General features: G+C 40.2%; 1 protein-coding gene across 14 annotated transcripts in view; it reads right to left on the reverse strand.

Annotated features, from left to right (window-relative positions):
- The window catches only part of CEP63 (centrosomal protein 63), a 48,807-nt gene that overhangs the window by 25,088 nt on the left and 4,068 nt on the right, over window positions 1-19,651 (reverse strand). For 7 of the 14 annotated variants that reach the window (XR_013960833.1, XM_080672580.1, XM_080672574.1 and 4 more), the window contains 4 exons: window positions 14,520-14,588; window positions 13,399-13,576; window positions 3,307-3,402; window positions 2,447-2,569 (listed from right to left, as the gene is read on the reverse strand). Coding sequence is in view for 13 of the 14 variants with exons in the window: in XM_080672573.1 (XP_080528699.1) it covers window positions 2,447-2,569; window positions 3,307-3,402; window positions 13,399-13,576; window positions 14,520-14,588 (466 nt within the window). In the remaining variant the exon portion in view is untranslated. Of the gene's footprint in view, window positions 1-2,446; window positions 2,570-3,306; window positions 3,456-13,398; window positions 13,577-14,519; window positions 14,589-19,651 lie in introns of those variants that run through there. The other 7 variants (XM_080672583.1, XM_080672581.1, XM_080672579.1 and 4 more) reach the window with 3 other exon arrangements.

Genomic DNA, 19,651 nt, shown 5'->3' on the forward strand with positions numbered 1-19,651 from the left:
CACAAGATGGCCGGCAGGGGAGGGAGTTGTGGGCAGTTGGGGGTGACCAGGCCAGCAGAGGAGGGCAGTTGGAGGAGACCAGGCCAGCAAGGGAGGGCAGTTGGGGGGGACCAGGCCTGCAGGGGAGGGCAGTTTGGGGGGACCAAGCCTGCAGGGGAGGGCAGTTGTGGGTGATCAGGCCAGCAGGGAGGGCAGTTAGGGGTGACCGGGCCAGCAGAGGAGGGCAGTTGGGGGAGACCAGGTCTGCAGGGGAGGGCAGTTGTGGGCGATCAGGCCAACAGGGCGATCAGGCCAACAGGGAGGGCAGTTAGGGGTGACCGGGCCAGCAGAGGAGGGTAATTGGGGAAACCAGGCCAGCAGGGGAGGGCAGTTGGGGGAGCCAGGTCTGCAGGGGAGGGCAGGTGCAGGGGGGGCAAGCCTGCAGGGGAGGGCAGTTAGGGGCGACCAGTCTGGCAGGGGAGGACAGTTAGGGGTGACCAGGCCAGCAGGGGAGGGCAGTTTGGGGGGACCAAGCCTGCAGGGGAGGGCAGTTGTGGGTGATCAGGCCGGCAGAGGAGGGCAGTTGGGGGAGACCAGGTCTGCAGGGGAGGGTAATTGGGGAAACCAGGACAGCAGGGGAGGGCAGTTAGGGGCTATCAGGCCGGCAGGGGAGGGCAGTTGTGGGGGGACCAGGCCTGCAGGGGAGGGCAGTTGGGGGGGGGACCCAGGCCTACAGGGGAGGGCAGTTGGGGGAGCCAGGCCTGCAGGGGAGGGCAGTTGGGGGCGATCAGGCCAACAGGGAGGGCAGTTAGGGGTGACCGGGCCAGCAGAGGAGGGTAATTGGGGAAACCAGGACAGCAGGGGAGGGCAGTTAGGGGCTATCAGGCCGGCAGGGGAGGGCAGTTGTGGGGGGACCAGGCCTGCAGGGGAGGGCAGTTGGGGGGGGGACCCAGGCCTACAGGGGAGGGCAGTTGGGGGAGCCAGGCCTGCAGGGGAGGGCAGTTGCAGGGGGGGCAAGCCTGCAGGGGAGGGCAGTTAGGGGCGACCAGTCCGGCAAGGGAGGACAGTTAGGGGTGACCAGGCCAGCAGGGGAGGGCAGTTAGGGGCAATCAGGCCAGCAGGGGAGCAGTTAGGCATCGATCAGGCTGGCACGGGTGTGGTTAGGGAGTAATCAGGCTGGCAGGCAGAAGCAGTTAGGGGCAATCAGGCAGGCAGGCAGGCAAGTGGTTGGGAGCCAGCAGTCCTGGATTGTGAGAGGGATGTCCGACTGCCCGTTTAGGCCCGATCCTGGTGGGATCGGGCCTAAACGGGCAGTCGGACATCCCTCAAGGGGTCCCAGATTGGAGAGGGTGCAGGCTGGGCTGAGGGACACCTCCCCCGCACCGTGCACGAATTTCGTGCACCGGGGCTCTAGTCCTATATAATAAGAGAGGAATATGCTAATTATCCATTATGCCTTGAGGCGTAACGACTAACCGCCTAACACCGTGGTCGGCAAACTGTGGCTCGCGAGCCACATGCAGCTCTTTGGCCCCTTGGGTGTGGCTCTTCCACAAAATACTGCGGCCTGGACGAGTCTATTTTGAAGAAGTGCCGTTAGAAGTTTAAGTTTAAAAATTTGGCTCTCAAAGGAAATTTCAATTGTTGTACTGTTGATATTTGGCTCTGTTGACTAATGAGTTTGCCGACCTCTGGCCTAACGGATCTGCAGGAGGGTAGGGCAGCGAATTACAAGAGGGCTGCGAAAAGCTACAGGAGGGGGCAGGGCAGCAAGCTATGCGGGGGAGGAGGAGGGCGGGGAGAGATACAGGAGGGCAGGGCAGTGGGTGGAAAGCTACAGGAGGACGGCAGAGAGCTACTGGCGCATGGATTCGTGTGCAGGGCTACTAGTATACAATCAAGTCAGCAAAGAGGGAGGTAAATGGCTTACTATATCTAAGTGGGAAATGAGGATAAACAATCTGCTATGCAGAGTACTCTGTACAGAGAGCCGTGTGCTTTCAACATTTACTAAGCTCCTACTCCCATCAATAAGAAAGACAAGGACACTGTCCACCAAAGACTGCTAGTAACTGGTGGTCAATGTTTCCCAGTATTAGCATTTTGGTTATAGCAATCCTTCCTGTATGGAACAGCTCCCAGCATGTTTAGTGTCCCTGGTCCCTGTCCCCTAAATACCACTTTCACTCCCAGTCATTTTGGCAACCAAAAAATGTCAGCATACAGTCCCAAATGCCCTTGAAGGGTGGGACTGCCCTGTGGAGAATTACTGATAGCTAGTAACCCCATCAACCACAGGGAACCATATGATGATAGGATGTATAGATCACCCCCAACCTTTGAAATAGCTTGGCAGCAGTCCTGGAAATGGTAGAAAATTGATTTCAGAAACCAATGCTACTAGAAATAGCACTTTACTCCAAGAAGGCTGACAATCGCTAAGAAGAAATTATTACTATGAACATACCTCTATTTTTCCGGTTAACCTCTCAATTTCAGATCGATCTTCCCTGTGATTTTTGGTGTTTCCTCTGAAGTCCCTTATTTGCTTTTTCTGTAGTTTTTCATAACTTCTCTTCAGTCTGCCTAACTGTAGACACAGTTATTTCTAGACTTAAAATTTAAGAATTTGTAAACGGTGGTGGTGGAACAAATTGGTATTGTGAAAGCAAGATTAGCACTAAGTAGTACTACTGAAAGTAGATTAAGAGCATGTTTGCTTTGCAAATTAAAATACAAAACAACTCAAATCTACATAGAAAACATAAACACTAGAGAATACATAGAGTCAAAGATAGAATAAAGGGAAAATATTTTTCTTAACAAAACTTTAATTGTTATTACAAAAGCCTTGTATTTAACAGCACCACAACTCATCCCGCCTCCCAGTAAAGGCAACCAGGCTGTGGCTCTTGAGCCATTCTCCTGTGGGACACTAATAGTAAGCAGGAGAGAAGTATTTTGGAATTAAGTAAAAGTAATTTTTTCCAATCTGAAGAATAAAATTGAGTTAACAGAATTTTTTCACTTCTCTTATTGATCCCAAAATGCTTCTGAAACCGTTGGATCCTTTAATACTTAAAATCTAGTAACTGATTTAACTCAAAAATAATATTTAGTATGTTTTTGGTATCAATATGTCACAGTATTATACAAAAATAGCTCTATTTCTTTGCCTGGACTTAAGAACAGAGAAATCAATTCCCGCCCCTGTTCCTCCCATGAAATATATACTTTCCACTTTACAAAGTAGAAACAAGCCTGTTAACAAAATTCTCAAGGTTAATAAGACAAAATGATACGACTCCTAACAGAATCAAATCTCACTTCTTCTTGTAGTTTCTTTAACTCCTGCTTATAGTCCATGGCCATCTCATGCTTGACTTTTTCATGTTCTTCTACCTGTTGACGCAACATTCCAACCTACAAGTAGACAGGTGGTAGCATTGTTCATTATTAGCATTGAAACAATATCCCTGAAACATAAAAATAGAAAATAACCTTTGTACTTATTTGTAAACACAAATTCTCAATTATATATGGTATTACCCCACTTCTCAGTTAAGTCAAATATCTAATTATTTAATGATCCATAACACTGCCAAAAAAAATTGAAAACAAACAGCTGTTCTGTTCTATTTCGAGGTTTAGATGAAAACTTGCTCTCACTGTCTGATTTATTCTCCCTAACCCTTTTCATAAAAAAAAATACGATACATAAAAAAATTAAGATACAAAGTTATAAGAGCCTTGGAAACTAAGAATATTGAACAAACAAAAAATATGAGACATCAAGAATAAGTTCTATAAATCAAAATGCAAAATAGTAATGTCAGACAGAAAAAAAAAGTAGGAGACTTGCACCTGCTTTACCATGTATCCCAGTTCAGAGAAATCAGTCCCACCAACCAGAGCAAGGACGTTATCCTAACCCCGTGGCCGGCAAACTGAGGCTCGCAAGCCACATGTGGCTCTTTAGCCCCTTGAGTGGGGCTCTTCCACAAAATACCACAGCCTGGGCGAGTCTATTTTGAAGAAGTGGCGTTAAAAGAAGTTTAAATTTAAAAAAATTTGGCTCTCAAAAGAAATTTCAATCGTTGCTCTATTGACTAATGAGTTTGCCGACCACTGTAACCTAACCTAACCCATTTCAAATGGTTTGATACCAGCCACAGCTAGTTCATGCCCAGCCATCACCCCCATCAATATCCCTCAGTGTTTCTCGACCTCTCTTCCAGTTAGAATTTCATCTAAGTGAGGAGGGAGAGGAAGAATGAGGATCAGGAGTAATCTCAAATATGATATAGAATGGTAATTTTTTTAAAAATCTTAAAAGTTCTCATCACAAAAAAAAAAATTACTATGTACGATGAGATTAAGCAGACTATTGCAGTGATCATTTTGCAATTTATACAAATATTGAATCATTACATTGCACACCTGAAACAACATTATAGATCAATTATACTTCAGTGTAAAAAAACAGAAAAAAAAATTCTTATAAGAACAAAAAGTTAATGCAATTTCAATGAAAAATTCTAGGATTTTTTTTTTAACTTGAAAAGGGGATTCTGAAGTTCAAACTGGAAGAATGATTAAATGTAGTTAATAAAATGAAAAAGAGAAAACTCTTTAATGAAGATCTAAGTGAATATTTACTGGATTGCTGAAGTAGGATGAAACTTTCTGAACTTAAAACTGAGTCATTTAAAAAGAATAGATTTGACTATGTAAAAATGTAAAAATTCTATATTTTTTAAACCCCATTAAAGTTAAAAAGCAAATAAACTGAGAAAACCATTTATAAAAATATTAAGAGGCCCAGTGCACAAAATTCGTGCACGGGGGTGTGTGTCCCTCAGCCCAGCCTGCACCCTCTCCAATCTTCCCCTTGAGGGCAGTCAGACATCCCTCTCACAATCCAGGACTGCTGGCTCTCAACTGCTCACCTGCCTGCCTTCCTGATTGCCCCTAACCACTTCGGCCTGCCAGCCTGATCACCCCCTAACCACTCCCCTGCCAGCCTGATTGATGCCTAACTGCTCCCCTGCCAGCCTGTTTTCCCCTAACTGCCCTCCCCTGCAGGCCTGGTCACCCCTAACTGCCCTCCCCTGCAGGCCTTGTCCCCCCCAACTGCTCTCCCCTGCAGGCCTGGGTCCCCCCCAACTGCCCTCCCCTACAGGCCTGGTCACCCCTAACTGCCCTCCCCTGCAGGCCTGGTCCCCAACTGCTCTCCCCTGCAGGCTTGGGTCCCTCCCAACTGCCCTTCCCTGCAGGCTTGATTGCCCCCAACTGCCCTCCCTTGCAGGCCTGGTCCCTCCCAACTGCCCTCCCCTGCTGGCCATCTTGTGGTGGCCATCTTGTGTCCACATGGGGGCAGGATCTTTGACCACATGGGGGCAGCCATCTTGTGTGTTGAAGTGATGGTCAGTCTGCATATTACTCTTTTATTAGATAGGATAGAGGCCTGGTGCACGGGAGGGGGCCAGCTGGTTTGCCCTGAAGGGTGTTCCTGATCAGGGTGTGGGTTCCCTTGGGGCATGGGGCGGCCTGGGCGAGGGGCCTGTGGTGGTTTGCAGGCCGGCCACGCCCCCTAGTGACTCAAGCGGAGGCCCTGGTATCTGGGGTTTATTTATCTTCTACAATTGAAACTTTGTAGCCTGGAGCGGAGCCAAGCCTTCTGCTTGCTCCGTGGCAGCAGCCATTTCTATTGGGATTTATGTATCTTCTATAATTGAAACTTTGTAGCCTTAAGCGACGCCTGGGCCAGCCAGGGTGTGCGGAAAGCTTGGCTTCCTCCATCGCCAGGGGCAACCCTAGCCTCCTGCTCTTTCCAGCTCCGTGGCTGCCGCCATCTGTTTGGGTTTATGCATCTTCTATCATTGAATCTTTGTAGCCTTGAGTGGAGGCCTAGGCTGGCAAGGGCAGGCGGAAAGCTTGGCTTCCTCCATTGCCGGGGAAACCCAAGCCTCCCTCCTGCTCTGTGTGGCTGTAGTCATCTTGGTTGGGTTTATTTGCATATTCGCTCCTGATTGGCTGGTGGGCGTGGCTTGTGGGTGTAGCAGAGTGGTGGTTAATTTGCATATTACTCTTTTATTAGATAGGATTTCAACGGATTTTTAATTTTTAGGTATTTTCTTCTAACTTGTTTCCACTATGTTCGGAGACCATACTCTGTGTGTTGAGATTTACTTTCTGGCCCAGAAAATGGTCAATTTTGGAAAGAGTTCTTTTTGTGTTAGAAAAGAGCGTGTACTCCACAGTCCTCTTGTGCAATGTTCTGTATGTATAACTTAAGTCAAGTCTATATCCTCACTGATGTTTGTCTCTTGTTCCATCAGTTACTAAGAAAAGCAGGTTAAAATCCCCAGCTACAACTGTCACTTTTTCTATTTCTCCTTGTAGTTCTGTGTCTTCTTGCATAGAGATAAAGGAGAGTGAAAGAAATTTATTTTAAGACTGTTTTATTAGATACTTACAAATTTAGTGGGGGTTGTTTTGTCTTAGTTTGAGTTCCCCCCAAAACATAGCCTGAGACTTGGACTTCGGGGCAAGTAATTGGAAGTGATCCCAGGTAGCACAGTGAGGAAATGGAAAGGGAGACCCAGGGAAGGAATAAAAAGGTGTGTTAATGAGTCGATCTCTGCAGTTAAGCAGCTGCGCCTAAATCACACTGGGAACTCACCAGGGAACCAGACAGAACGTATTTCAGAATTGTCCCTCTATCTGCAGTGGTTCTCAACCTTTCTAATGCCACGACCCTTTAATACAGTTCCTCATGTTGTGGTGACTCCCAACCATAAAATTATTTTCGTTGCTACTTCATAACTGTAATTTTGCTACTGTTATGAATCGTAATGTAAATACCTGTGTTTTCTGATGGTCTTAGGTGACCCTGCTAGCCGTTCTCAACCTGTGGGTCGCAACCCACAGGTTGAGAACCACTGCTGTAGAGCCTAAGACCGGAAAACACAGATATTTACATTACAATTCATTAATAGTAGCAAAATTCCAGTTATGAAGTAGCAACAAAAATAATTTTATGGTTGGGAGTCACCACAACATGAGGAACTGTATTAAAGGGTCGCGACATTATAAAGGTTGAGAACCACTGATCTAAAGGATGGTAAGCTGGAGAATTTATGCACCGATTCCAGTTCCTCCACTGCTTAAAAGTTGCCCTGTGAGTGTTAACATCCCCACACCTCTAAAGTTCACCTGAGCAGCTTTCCAAGACTCCAGAGAGAGAAGCATAGTGCAGTGAGATGCTGGCAGTGCACAGGAGCTGCATAATAGCCAAGATGAAATCAGGAGGCAAAGAAGATGTGGTACTGGCCACAGAGAATGTCTGCTATAGTTATATGTACTGAAATTTCGTATTTTATAATTATGAAGGATTGCTCTTCACCTGAATGATGTTTATTGCTTCTGCTTCAAGTATGCTTTTTCTAATATGAATATACCTATATAATATTTCTATTCAAAGTGTTTACATGAAATATATTTTTATTTTACCTTTTACTTTTAACTTTGCTGTACCTTTATAAGCCCCAAATAATGGAGTTTAATTATTTTTATCAAGTTGGACAATTTTTATCTCTTATTGGACCATTTAGTGCATTTACATTGAATGGGTCTATTCAGATTTAAATCTATATCTTGAGTGTTATCTGTACTTAATAAACTCTGTGTTCCTTTTTCTCTCCTTTCTTGCCTTTTTTGGAACTTATAACTTCTTATCATTTCATTTTTCTACTATAGCTTGGAAGATATATACTCTGTTAACATGTTAATATGTATTTTTAATGGTTCTCTCAAGATTAAAACATGTGTCTATGATTGAACAAATCTAATGTTAATTAGATTTACCAATTCCCAGGCAACCCAAGGACTATAGAAATACTTTAATTCCATTTATCCCAAACCTGACTTAAATGCCATCATAATCCTACACGTTAAACTGAAAAGGTTATTGTTGTTATATCAGTCAATATTCCCTTAGCTTTACCCACATATTTACTATTTCCTTCCCTTTCTTCCTTAATCTCTTAAGCTTCCATCTGGGGTCACTTTCCCTCTGCCTGAAGAACATTCTTTAGTATTTCCTTGGTACAGGTCTGCCAGTGACAGGTTCTCTCAATTTTTGTTGATTTGAAAATATCTCCCTTTCATTTTTATTCTGGGTATAGATTTCTGGTTTGGCAGAGAAAACAAGTCATTTCTTTGTAGATAACCTTCTACTGTCTTCTGGCTTTCACTGTTCTAGCTGACAAGTCAACTGTTAGGAACTGTTTGTAAATAATGTCTTTTTTATCTTGGTAAATAACTTTTGGGTTTATTTTTTTCTTTGATTGCTTTTCAGATTTCTACTTTGTCTTTAGTTTTCAATCTAGGTAAATATTTCTTATTTATTTTGCTTGAGATGATTGCATTTCTTAAATACATGGTCTTCCTCACTTTTGGCAAAACCTCAGCCAATTTATCTTTAAATATTGATTCTGCCCATTCCCACTCTTTTTTCTCCTTCAGAGATTCCAAAAGCAGTCATACTAGACCTTTTCACTGTATCCTCTTTCTTTTACGTTCTCTTCTATATTTGCTATCATTTTGTCTACTCATTATTCTAAACATTTTCTCTTGTGCTTCTTCCAGTTTACTAATCACCTCAATCTTTAAGACCTTGGTTTCAATTATTCTATTTCTCAATATTCATTTTGGTTGTTTTTATAGTTTCCAATTCTTTCAATTGTATGCTCTAATCTTCTGTCTCTCTGAACACAGTAAATGTAACTACTGTAAAGTCTAAGCATGATAGTGCCCATATCTAGATGTGTCTTGGGTCTGTTTCTATATTTTATTGCCCCTCCTTTTTAAAATTGTTGTTGTCTTGTCTCCTTATATGTCTGAGGTTACTATCTCAGTGATTATCAAGCATTATATTTGCAAACTTATTTGAAGAAATAATGCAAGACCCAGAATGGTAATTTTCCTTTCCTTTGGAGAAAATGTAAGTTTGTTTTTTTCCAGGTTCCTAGAAGCCCTAGCACTCTGCGCTGCCTGGGGACAGTAGCACTCTAGGATCATCTTAAACTAATTCAGAGATTTTTTTTTTTTTTTTTAGCCCTCACCAGAGGACACACTTAGGAAGAAGAAGGGAGAGATGGAGAGGGAAAGATAAACATCAATTCATCAATTGGTTGCCTTCCATACATGCTCCAACCAGGGACCAAATCCAAAACCCAGGTATGTGTCCTGACCCGGAATTGAACCAGCAACCTCTAGATATATGGGAAGATGCTGAGACAGAGAGTTAAACGTCTGCACTTTGGTGGCAGTTTGAAGAGGGCCTGTTCTACATCTGGCCCATCCTTACTCCTTTCAGGTTCCCGACTGAAGTGAGGAAGGATTCAGAGCCATCTTGGACATCAAATCCTTTATTTCCCTAACCCAGCCATGGGCAAACTACGGCCCGCGGGCCGGATCCGGCTGTTCTATCCAGTTCTCTTGCTCTCCCCTCCACTCCTTTACTTTGAATTTATATTAGTTCACACAAACACTCCATCCATGCTTTTGTTCCGGCCCTCCAGTCCTGTTTAAGAACCCATTGTGACCCTTGAGTCAAAAAGTTTGCCCACCCCTGCAACCCCTTGAAATTATTTAAAAAACTGATTCAGTCTCTATCCTCTCAACTGCCTTCTCTAGTTTCAGCTAATAATTGCCCCAAACCCTGGAACTCACCTCTGTGGACCTCTAACTCAGCCTTGACCTGGCCTTCACTATCTTGTGAGCACTCTACTTCAAGCATTTTTTTTAATCTAATGTATTTGTCCTCGGAAAGTGAACTGGCCCAAATTGCCTAGTCCAGTAGTCGGCAAACTCATTAGTCAACAGAGCGGCAAACCGCGGCTCACGAGCCACAATTTCCCAACCACTGGCCTAGTCTGCCATTATCAAATGTTCAAGTCTGAAAGATTCACATTTAACTAAAAATATCCTGAGTGAAATTTACTTCTCAAGCAGAATTCAACAGCCAAACTTTCAATCAGATGTGAAAAGAGAATAAAGGTATCTTCAGATATATAAAAGTATGTTCTACCAAAATGAAGAAATGTATAAAAACTCCAGAATAACAGTGAAGAGAGTTTCCAAGATGAAGCTATACTGCTAGTCTAGAGAGTCATTTATTCATATTTGAGAATGGCAAGCTCAAAAAGAAAGAAAATAAATACTTTACCTAATACGCTTGAATACACTAAGACTTACATTTGTATCAGAGAATTTGGGAAGAATCAATGATAGGTACATTTTTAAAAAGCAAATGAAAATGAGACAATTATTAATTCCCAGGAAAACAAAAAAATTATACAAAAGTAGTTTAATTATTATTATACTATCTGACTCAGCTGTGAATAGTATTTACCATCTTCATGACGTAAATACTGAATACTGAGCTTAACCAAAAATTAAGACATACAATCCTGGCAGGATGAGGAAGTGGAAATTGCATGGAAGAGAGCAAAACCCTTAATTTTCATAGTAGAAAGTCATTAGATAAATAGCTAAACCTGAAAACTAGGATATGTGAGTATAAAATGTTACTTAGAAACATGAAGAGAATACAAAAGAAAGAATTGAAGGTATTGAAATGACTGCTTCAGAGAAACAGAAATCCTAGGTTCAGGGGGTTGGGCAGATAATTTCTGTTTTCCTCTATAGCCTTGTAGAATCTTTTTTTTTTTTTGTATTTAATATACATGGCAAATATAAATATTAAATGGAAAAATATTGTTTAATTTTATTTATGTACCAGGGTCTGGCTCATAGTTGGCACTCAAAATATTTAAATTTCTTAAAAGGTGAAAAAAAAAGGTTAAATGCTGCGAGTGAGGGATGGCATAGGTAGAGAAATGGGAGCCAAGGTTTGAAACGGTCATCATGGGTGACAAAAAAGCTGAAATAACTGATTCTAGATACAATTACAGTTTTCAAAGTGCTTTCTTAAACAGTAACTCAGTCTTTACAACAACACTGGGACTTAGGGTTTTCATCCTAATTTTACACATGAAGAAACAGGCTCAAAGAAGTTAGATTATTTGTTCAAGGCCAGTCAGCTGAAAAGAGGCAGAGCCAGGACTCCAAATTCCTTACTCATTTCAGTAAGTCTACCTGCTCTGTACGTGAGAAGGTAACAGCAACAGAAATGTCCGTGAAAACCAACCCAGTCCCAAGAGTATAATCAGAAATCATAAAGCATTCACTTACAAAATGGGCTGCTTATACTAGTACTCCTCCACATATGACCTGCAGACAGGCTGGCGCTAGTCACAACAGCAATCCAGCAGGTACCAGGAGCTTGAAGCAGAATGTAAATTAACTGTGTCACGAAACACACGGTTTAGTGCAACTGACATTTTTCTATAGCAAAACCTTCTATGAAGTGAAGGACACAATGCACTAATTGACATTCTGCTGCAAGCTTTTGATCTCATCATGGGCCCATCACCTGAGCATCACTGTTTATACCACAGGACGAACTGCTTCTAAGCTGGCAAACAAATATGAATGAAAAAAACTTGCAGCCCTATTTTCTAGTTCTTATGTCATTTACTCTTCAAAGTAGAATATGAACATGGTATTACCAACAATTTCTTTTTAATTCTCACCTGAAGGTATGTTTATTGATTTTTTTTTTTTTTTTAGAGAGAGAGAAACATCAATATGAGAGAAACATCTATCTGTTGCCTCCTGCACGGATCAAATCTGCAACCTAGGTATGTGCCCTGACCAGGAATCCAACGCAAAGCCTTCTGGGTACAGGATGATAACCAACTGAGCCACTGGCCAGGGCTCAACACAATTTCACAGACAAACTCTATGGAACAGATTCCCATTACTAGTGTTTGGTGAAAGTACTTTAGTTTTAGAAAGTTAATCTACTTTCAGCAGCCCATTCAATGAAGCGGCAAATTGACCAGACAGCTACAATTCTAAATTTCTTTTATGTGCCAGGACAAACCTGTAATCTTCAAATTCTTAACATGGAACCTATAATTTCTCTTTACGGTATTAAACAATAGCAATAATGCCCTTGACATCCAAACTAAGCTACAGAATTAAGTTCAAACAGCCTCAAAGTGACTAAATATTCTCATAATCACACACACAGGAATTTCTTTCATGGGTTTATACCAAAATAAATGACTTAGAAATATATATATACATATATATTGATTTTCTTAACTAGAATATCACTATTACTTTAACTAAGAGAATAGAGAAGTGGTAGTTAAAGCAACTTACCAGATAAATAGCACTGACCTTACCTAAGTTACAATAAAACAAACAAACAAGTACGATTCCATGTACTTTTCACCACCTATATCTCTGCACAAGACATAATTTTAAAATACTCTCAAGTTCTATCCAAATTTTAAAGTAAATCCAATTTAGCAAGGGGCTAAATTTGAATGGCCAATATTAATATGCAATGCTTTGACCCAAAGTGCAAATGGCCAAACAATGAGTCACTTGACAAGTATAACATACTTTCATCAAGCCTAGCTCTCTCCTTGCTAAGTGAAATATTCTAAAACACTCTTGGTAAGTGGCATCAGTAGAATCACAATTTCAGTGTACCACTCACAGAAGTGCACCTGAAAAATCCTGAGTAAACTGAACAGCAGCACTAATGAGTGTCCCACAGATAGAAAAGGCCATCAGAGTGGGGCTTGGGACCAATGTTTCCCTACAACTCTTCCAATCCTTCTGAGATTGCCATCCATGCCAGAAATTCAGAGGCAATTCTTGCACTTATATAAATGCTTTCTGCTTCCCTTCCAATATTCAGTGTACTTTTACTGTACCAGCTAACAGCAAATATTAAACTTTTCCCCAAAATCACCAGAAACTGTGGGTGGTGAGATTTCAAGTAATTTTTATTTTCCTTTGTTCTTTCTTTTCCCCTAATTTTGAACAGGGGTAAATATAATTTTTTTAAAAAAAGGATTTTCTGAATTTTGTTTTAGATCTAACCAAAAGAGGCAAATTATTGAATTCTAGACTTACTTTTTCATACTAGGCATACAGTGAGACCAAAAACAATGTTCACTAAATTCAGTGACTGTTAATACAAACATATAGGATGGCGGTTATACAAAGATCATGTGACACAATTCACATTTTCATAAAGAAGTTATATATGTATTTATTATATGTGACCAAAGTAACATGACCATTGAAATAAATATTAATATTTTGGGGCATTTTCACAATGAATTTTTCTTCTAAAAGAAACCACTAGAATTACAAGACAATGTAGAAACTAAAGACACAAAAATGCTTTCTTCAACAAATATTTAAGAAGTATCTTTAATGTAAAAGGTCAAAATATCAAAAAGAGGAGTAAATCAACTGCTTTACCTCTTTGTGTTTCATATCCAGCTGACTCCTAAGAGACTTAAGTTCCTGCTCACGGATGTCCAAGCACGTTTCTAAAGCATGTGTCTGCCCTTCCCATTCAGACTTTTTATGAGCCACCATTATGTCAATCTGTTTCATGAGCTCCTGTAGTTCTGCTTCACAGGATGTCAAAAATCCCCTATAAATAAGAACAGACCCTTAACACAGACATGTCAGAGTGGCTTTTCATCTTTCAGATGCAAAATATAGCAGACATAAACCTACCTGGGGGAAAACAATGCCAATAAATAAATTATCAGAAGCAAAGAATAGGACTTCTGAGCTTTTCCTTTTAATGTTCATATTAAGGTGATGACTTATCCCACAAAATATTTTATCTTCCTCTAACAGCCAACCTAAAGCCTAAGTTTTGGGGTCAAACACAAAATTGATGTTTTGAGTCTGGCTTGTAAGTTAGACTTTGACAACCAACAACTAGCACTTTTGTAATATTTTAGGGAAGCTTTCAGGAAGAATCCCAGCCAGCTTATGTCACAGTCTCACCTAGTCACAATAACAAGCTTTGGAAGCAACTAGGCTATTGGGAAAATAATAATACAATTTTAACAGCTGTTTCAAGAAATTCGTCCTTCAGTCAGACTTATTTCAATTATTTTCCCCACCTTATTATTAGAAATTTGCTACAACCTATCTGATTATTGTAAACTTACTGATTTCCTGCAAAGATTCAGGAGATGCCAGATATTTCAGAGTTGGAGACAGAAGTGGACACAGATGTAAGGGATGTAAAAAGGGTTCCAAGAATGGTCAGAGAGAGCTACAACTACTAAGGCTTAAATACTTTTTTTAAAAAACATTGTTCTTAGTGTCACAAAACCTCTGTACTTCTACTTTTGCTTTTAAGAGTAGAAAATGTAAAGAGGGCTGAAGGCAAGTGTCCAGCTTCACACTGCTGAGATGAGGCCAACATCCCAGAGAGAGACGCTCTTTACAAACAACACGAATCAGCTTAGCTTTAGTTCAACACTTTTGCTTCTGTACCCAAAGCACAAAATGGTCAGAGGCAGCATTCAAATACGCTGTTTAAATTCAGTGAGAAGCTAAGTCAAAAGCAAACTTACCCATCATGCCCCCGATTTTGTATTCCTTCCAACAAAGCCTCCATCGCCAAATCCCCTTTGTTTTGGCAACTGGAAAAGGAAAAATATCAGTCAGGAGAAAATTCATTTTTTAAGTTCTAACATTCCAACTGACAAGAATGTGAATGAACGCATACAAATAACAATGAGAAAATGCTGTGCTTCTTAGGATGACCGTAGGGGCATATAACTTCCAACAATATTGGAACAAAATACATTCAGACTAAAACAAAATTAAAGGGATCTAACTGCTGTTGACACTCTCCCTGCATGCCTGAAATCAAATGCCTCATTGTTGTATGCCTACTTCCTAACGTAAGGGTGGGCCAGGGGTGGAGGTGGGGTGCTAGAAGCAGAGGACACTGACATAAACCCCCATGCATAAGAAATTAGGTGTCACACATGTCAGAAAAAAAGGTGTAGCTTGGGCGGGGAGGGGTGTTGTTGTTTTTTGAGATATTATAAACAGGTTCAGTGCCCTGAGCTTGAACTCCCTAGTCCATCACAGGATAGCCTACTCAACCTCAAGAGGACAAACCCTAGACGCTTCCTAGAAGACCCTCCCTCCCCTGAAAGCCTCCCTCCTCCACACTTCATCCTTCCTAGTCCTTAACAGGTTCTTTCACAGTGGAACGCATCCTTTTCTTTACTGTCCATCCCTCAAGGACAGAAAGCCAGTGTTATTCATCCCTGCAGCTCCAGAGCTTAGTGTAGCATTTCAACAGGGCATGTGCTAGATGCTTTGGGCTGAACTTATAACAGTTCCCCTCCCTTTTATCCATCCCCCTATGCAAAGGGTCATAGCTGGAGAACTACAGAGAAGGGTCAGGTAGAGAAAGAAGGGAAGGGAGACAGAAAAGACTGTCATAGAAAGAGAAAGATAACATAAAGAAAGATGAGGAGGAAAAACCGCCCTTAATTTCAGAAGTGCCCATGAGTAATACCTAGTGTAGGTTCCTCTCTATTATCACAAATCTTCAAAATATTAGTCATGTCAAATCACTTCTCACTCCTGAGATAATGCTTTTTCCTTAAACCTTCAAAGACTCAGTCCTGAGTTAATCTTTTAGTTAATTCCCAAATATTGTGGTGTGGAGGTTCTGCCTCTTTGTCCTAATGCCCTGTTTAAAAATTCTATTTCTCTAAGGATTCTTTCATTCAACAAAGAATTCAGTATTGCATTAACCACTAGATATATAGTGATGAAAGATATGACCCTTTTCAAGGAATTAATAGTCCTGTATGGAAAGAAAAAAAAATGACCAAGAATATTCTCTCCCCAGAATAAAAATGTAGAGACAGAAGCATTCTCCTGAAAGCACAGAGGAAAATGAGAAAACTGGAAAATACGGCCACTGTGTGTTATTTGCATCTACTTCTAAAGTTCTATCAGGAGTGTTAAACTATTCATACATAAATACGGCAGAGAGGATTTTTTTCTAGTTGGTTTGTCCTTCATTAGACAAAATAAAAACTTAAAGAAAAAGGTTTTCATGTTCTACTCTACTTTCTTTTAAACCATGATATGGTCAATTACCACACAGCCCAGATTCTGTCTTGGTCCACTCTAGGGAACTGAGAGGCAGGGCAAGGTTCACCCAGTTCCATGCAGATGGAGACCCAGGATGCAATCCTGCTCTGCAACTACCTAGCTGTGTCCTTGGACTTCAGTTTTTGCATCTCTAAAATGAGGACTATGAACTATAATCGCCAAGGTTTCCTCCAGCTTTTCCATGGAATTCTAGTAGCCAATTAAATGTTCAGGGTAACTAGCTTGCTCCTGATAACTATACATGGGTATTTATTAAATGTGTAGGAAAGTGCTATTATCCAAAATTATCATTAGTAAAATTATATATCGTTAGGTCATGTTATTCTTAAACATTAATATACTTAGTAATATATATTAATAATACACATTTAGTTATATATAATACATTGATATATTTTCTGGGTGACATTACTTAATTAGCAGTATTTATAATAGAAGCAAAAAGTCAACACGTACTCAACTGTTTTGCTTTGTATATATTATCTAATTCTTCACAACACTCATAAAAGACAGATACTATTACTCTGATGAAACTGAGACTTGGAGGGTTAAATACTTGATTATGATAAACTACAAATTATAGTCCTAGGATTCAAAAATAGGTAGTATGGCTGCTGAGTCTCAGCCAATGTACATTATATATTTTACAGTATTGCGGATCCTAAAATACCTTCATATCTTCTTTTGGTTCAGTAGAGTCTTCTTGGCAATAAACAAAATCAAACCAAATCAAAAAGTCTGAATACAGGAAAAAAATATGACATCACTATCATGGCCACCAGGTGGCAGTAGCACAATATTGAAAATAGTCCATATGAGGAGGAAAATTGCTATTTCAGAATTCAAAATAATGGTCTAAGTAGATCTTTCTTTTTAAAGGTGGGGGTAGGTTGTGAGGGGGAGCAGCAGCATTCTTTGTGTAAAATAATCTTACTAACATATAATGTGTTTCTTTAACAATACCCTCACCAATCTGCTTGAGTAACTGTCAACACCATCTATTCTCATTCCTTAGGATCAGGTAAACAGCAAGGATTTAGATTTTCTGTGGACTTTTCTCATTTCAGTTTCTCATAGCTATATCACTACTTCCTTTCCTAACCAATCTGGCCGTTATTTAACTCTATGCACAATGTTACTTTGCTTTCTACTTCGCCTGTGCCATTTGATAATTATGTGAAGTTAACTATTATTTGTTCATAATATTAAATACAAATTTAAGTAATTACTGTTTGGTAATCTGTCACTCCTGGCCACTATCATAAAATGTGGTTCAATGGAAACTGTATAGCTCTACAGTTGTTACACGGCAATCTTAATCATTCTACATTTATAGCAAGACATCAACAAACGAAAGTTCTTAATTAAAACTATCCTTTGAAATCAAAGCGGTTTTAAATCAGTGAAATCTGGAATAGCATGATTAAAGGAAATACAAGCTTTTTCATCAAGACTGGGAAGCAGGCTTTCACTTTAAATTTTATAGGGAAATAATCCAAATAGGATAACTGATAATGGGCTAATCTTTGAAATTCATTAACGTATTTCTGGGAATTTAAGAGCTAGAAAGGATCTGAGACCTCCAATTTAACCTCTTCATTTTACAGATCAGGAAAAACATATAGAGCAGCGGTTCGCAACCCTTTAATACAGTTCCTCATGTTGTGGTGACCCCCAACCATAAAATTATTTTCGTTGCTACTTTATAACTGTAATTTTGCTACTGTTATGAATCGTAATGTAAATTATCTGTGTTTTCCGATGGTCTTAGGTGACCCTGCTAGCCGTTCTCAACCTGTGGGTCGCGACCCACAGGTTGAGAACCGCTGCTGTAGAGCCTAAGACCATCGGAAAACACATATTTACATTACAATTCATAACAGTAGCAAAATTAGAGTTATGAAGTAGCAACGAAAATAATTTTATGGTTGGGATCACCACAACATGAGGAACTGTATTAAAGGGTCACGGCATTAGAAAGGTTGAGAACCATTGATAGAGTACATGGCCAAGAGAAAATTATTCACAAAATGGGACACAGGAAGAAAAAAACTCTGGGTAGAATTACAAATAAATGTGTACTAATAGAAGGGACATGTCTACCCATCAACTCTAATTTAAAGGTGGATATAATGCTCTGTCCCTTACCTGCCTTGGTGTTACTATGATTATAAAGATAGATGGCTCTGTCAGATATATTATGGCTGCTCCAAAAGACAATCAATATAATTTACCACTGCCCAGAAAGGTCCCTACTTATTAAACTTAAGGTGGGGATTTTTTTTTTTTTGGGGGGGGGGGGGGGGCGGGATCAGCAAATAAAGTATCAAAAAAATTTTCCAAAATAAAAGTGTAAAAGACTGTTTACACTGTGACTCAAAATCCAGAAAGAATAAGAGGAAAGACTGAGAAATCTGTGTAAATAAAAATACATTTTGCCCTGGCCGGTTTGGCTCAGTGGATAGACTGTCAGCCTGCGGACTGAAGAGCCCCAAGTTCAATTCCGGTCAAGGGCACATGCCTGGATTGCAGGCTCAATCCTCAGTAAGCGGGGGGCAGGAGGCAGCCAATCAATGATTCTCTCTCATCACTGATGTTTCTATCTCTCCCTCTCCCTTCTTCTCTGAAATCAATAAAAATATAGTTTTTAAAAAATACATTTTTACATGGGAAAAATGGCATAAGCAAAGTTAAAAGACAAATGAGAACAGTATTTGAAAGTTTCATCATAAAGGCTTAATTATTCAAATATACAGAGAACCTAAAATGGGGCGGGGGGGGGAGAAATCTATAGAAAAATGGGCAGAAGACAAATGACCTTAAACATATGAAAAGATGCTTGACCTTGCTCACCAAATTTAAACTACATTGAATTATCATTTCTTTTGTATTATAGTAACCAAAAAGTAAAAGTTTGACAATGTACACTCATGAAGCATGGGAAGATAAGCACCCACGTACACTGCATGTAGGAATATAAAGAGGTACAACTACTATAAAATTTTGGCAATACCTAAAACCAATATACATGCATTTATTACCCTTTGATCAAAAAATGCCACTCCTAGGAAACTATCCCAAAGACACATTGGCAAAAATACGAAGTCACATATGCACCATATACATTGCACAACTACTTGCAATAGTAGGAAAAAACACAAATGCCTATCAACAGGGAACTATTTGAATATTCATCCACCAATAAAATACTATGAAGCTGTAAAAAGGGATAACGATCTCTACATACCTCTATGGAGGGCTCTACAAGGCATATATTAGGTTAAAGAAAAAAGCAAGATACAAAACAGTATATATGAATACCATCTTTTATGTAAGAAGGGAGAGTGTGTGTGTGTGTGTGTGTGTGTGTGTGTGTGTGTGTGATGCATTTGTTTTTAGGAACAGATAAACCCAAAACTAGTAAATATGATACCTATGAGAAAGGGAGTCAGGTGGAGAAAAGAGGGATATACTTTGTTTTACAGGTACTTGTTTTATAGAAACTATGTTAATGTTTTACATATAATAAAACAAATCCAAATGGGGGAAAAGCAAGATTGAA

The sequence above is a fragment of the Plecotus auritus genome, assembly GCF_963455305.1.
Source record: "Plecotus auritus genome assembly, chromosome: 6".
NCBI lineage: Eukaryota > Metazoa > Chordata > Mammalia > Chiroptera > Vespertilionidae > Plecotus > Plecotus auritus.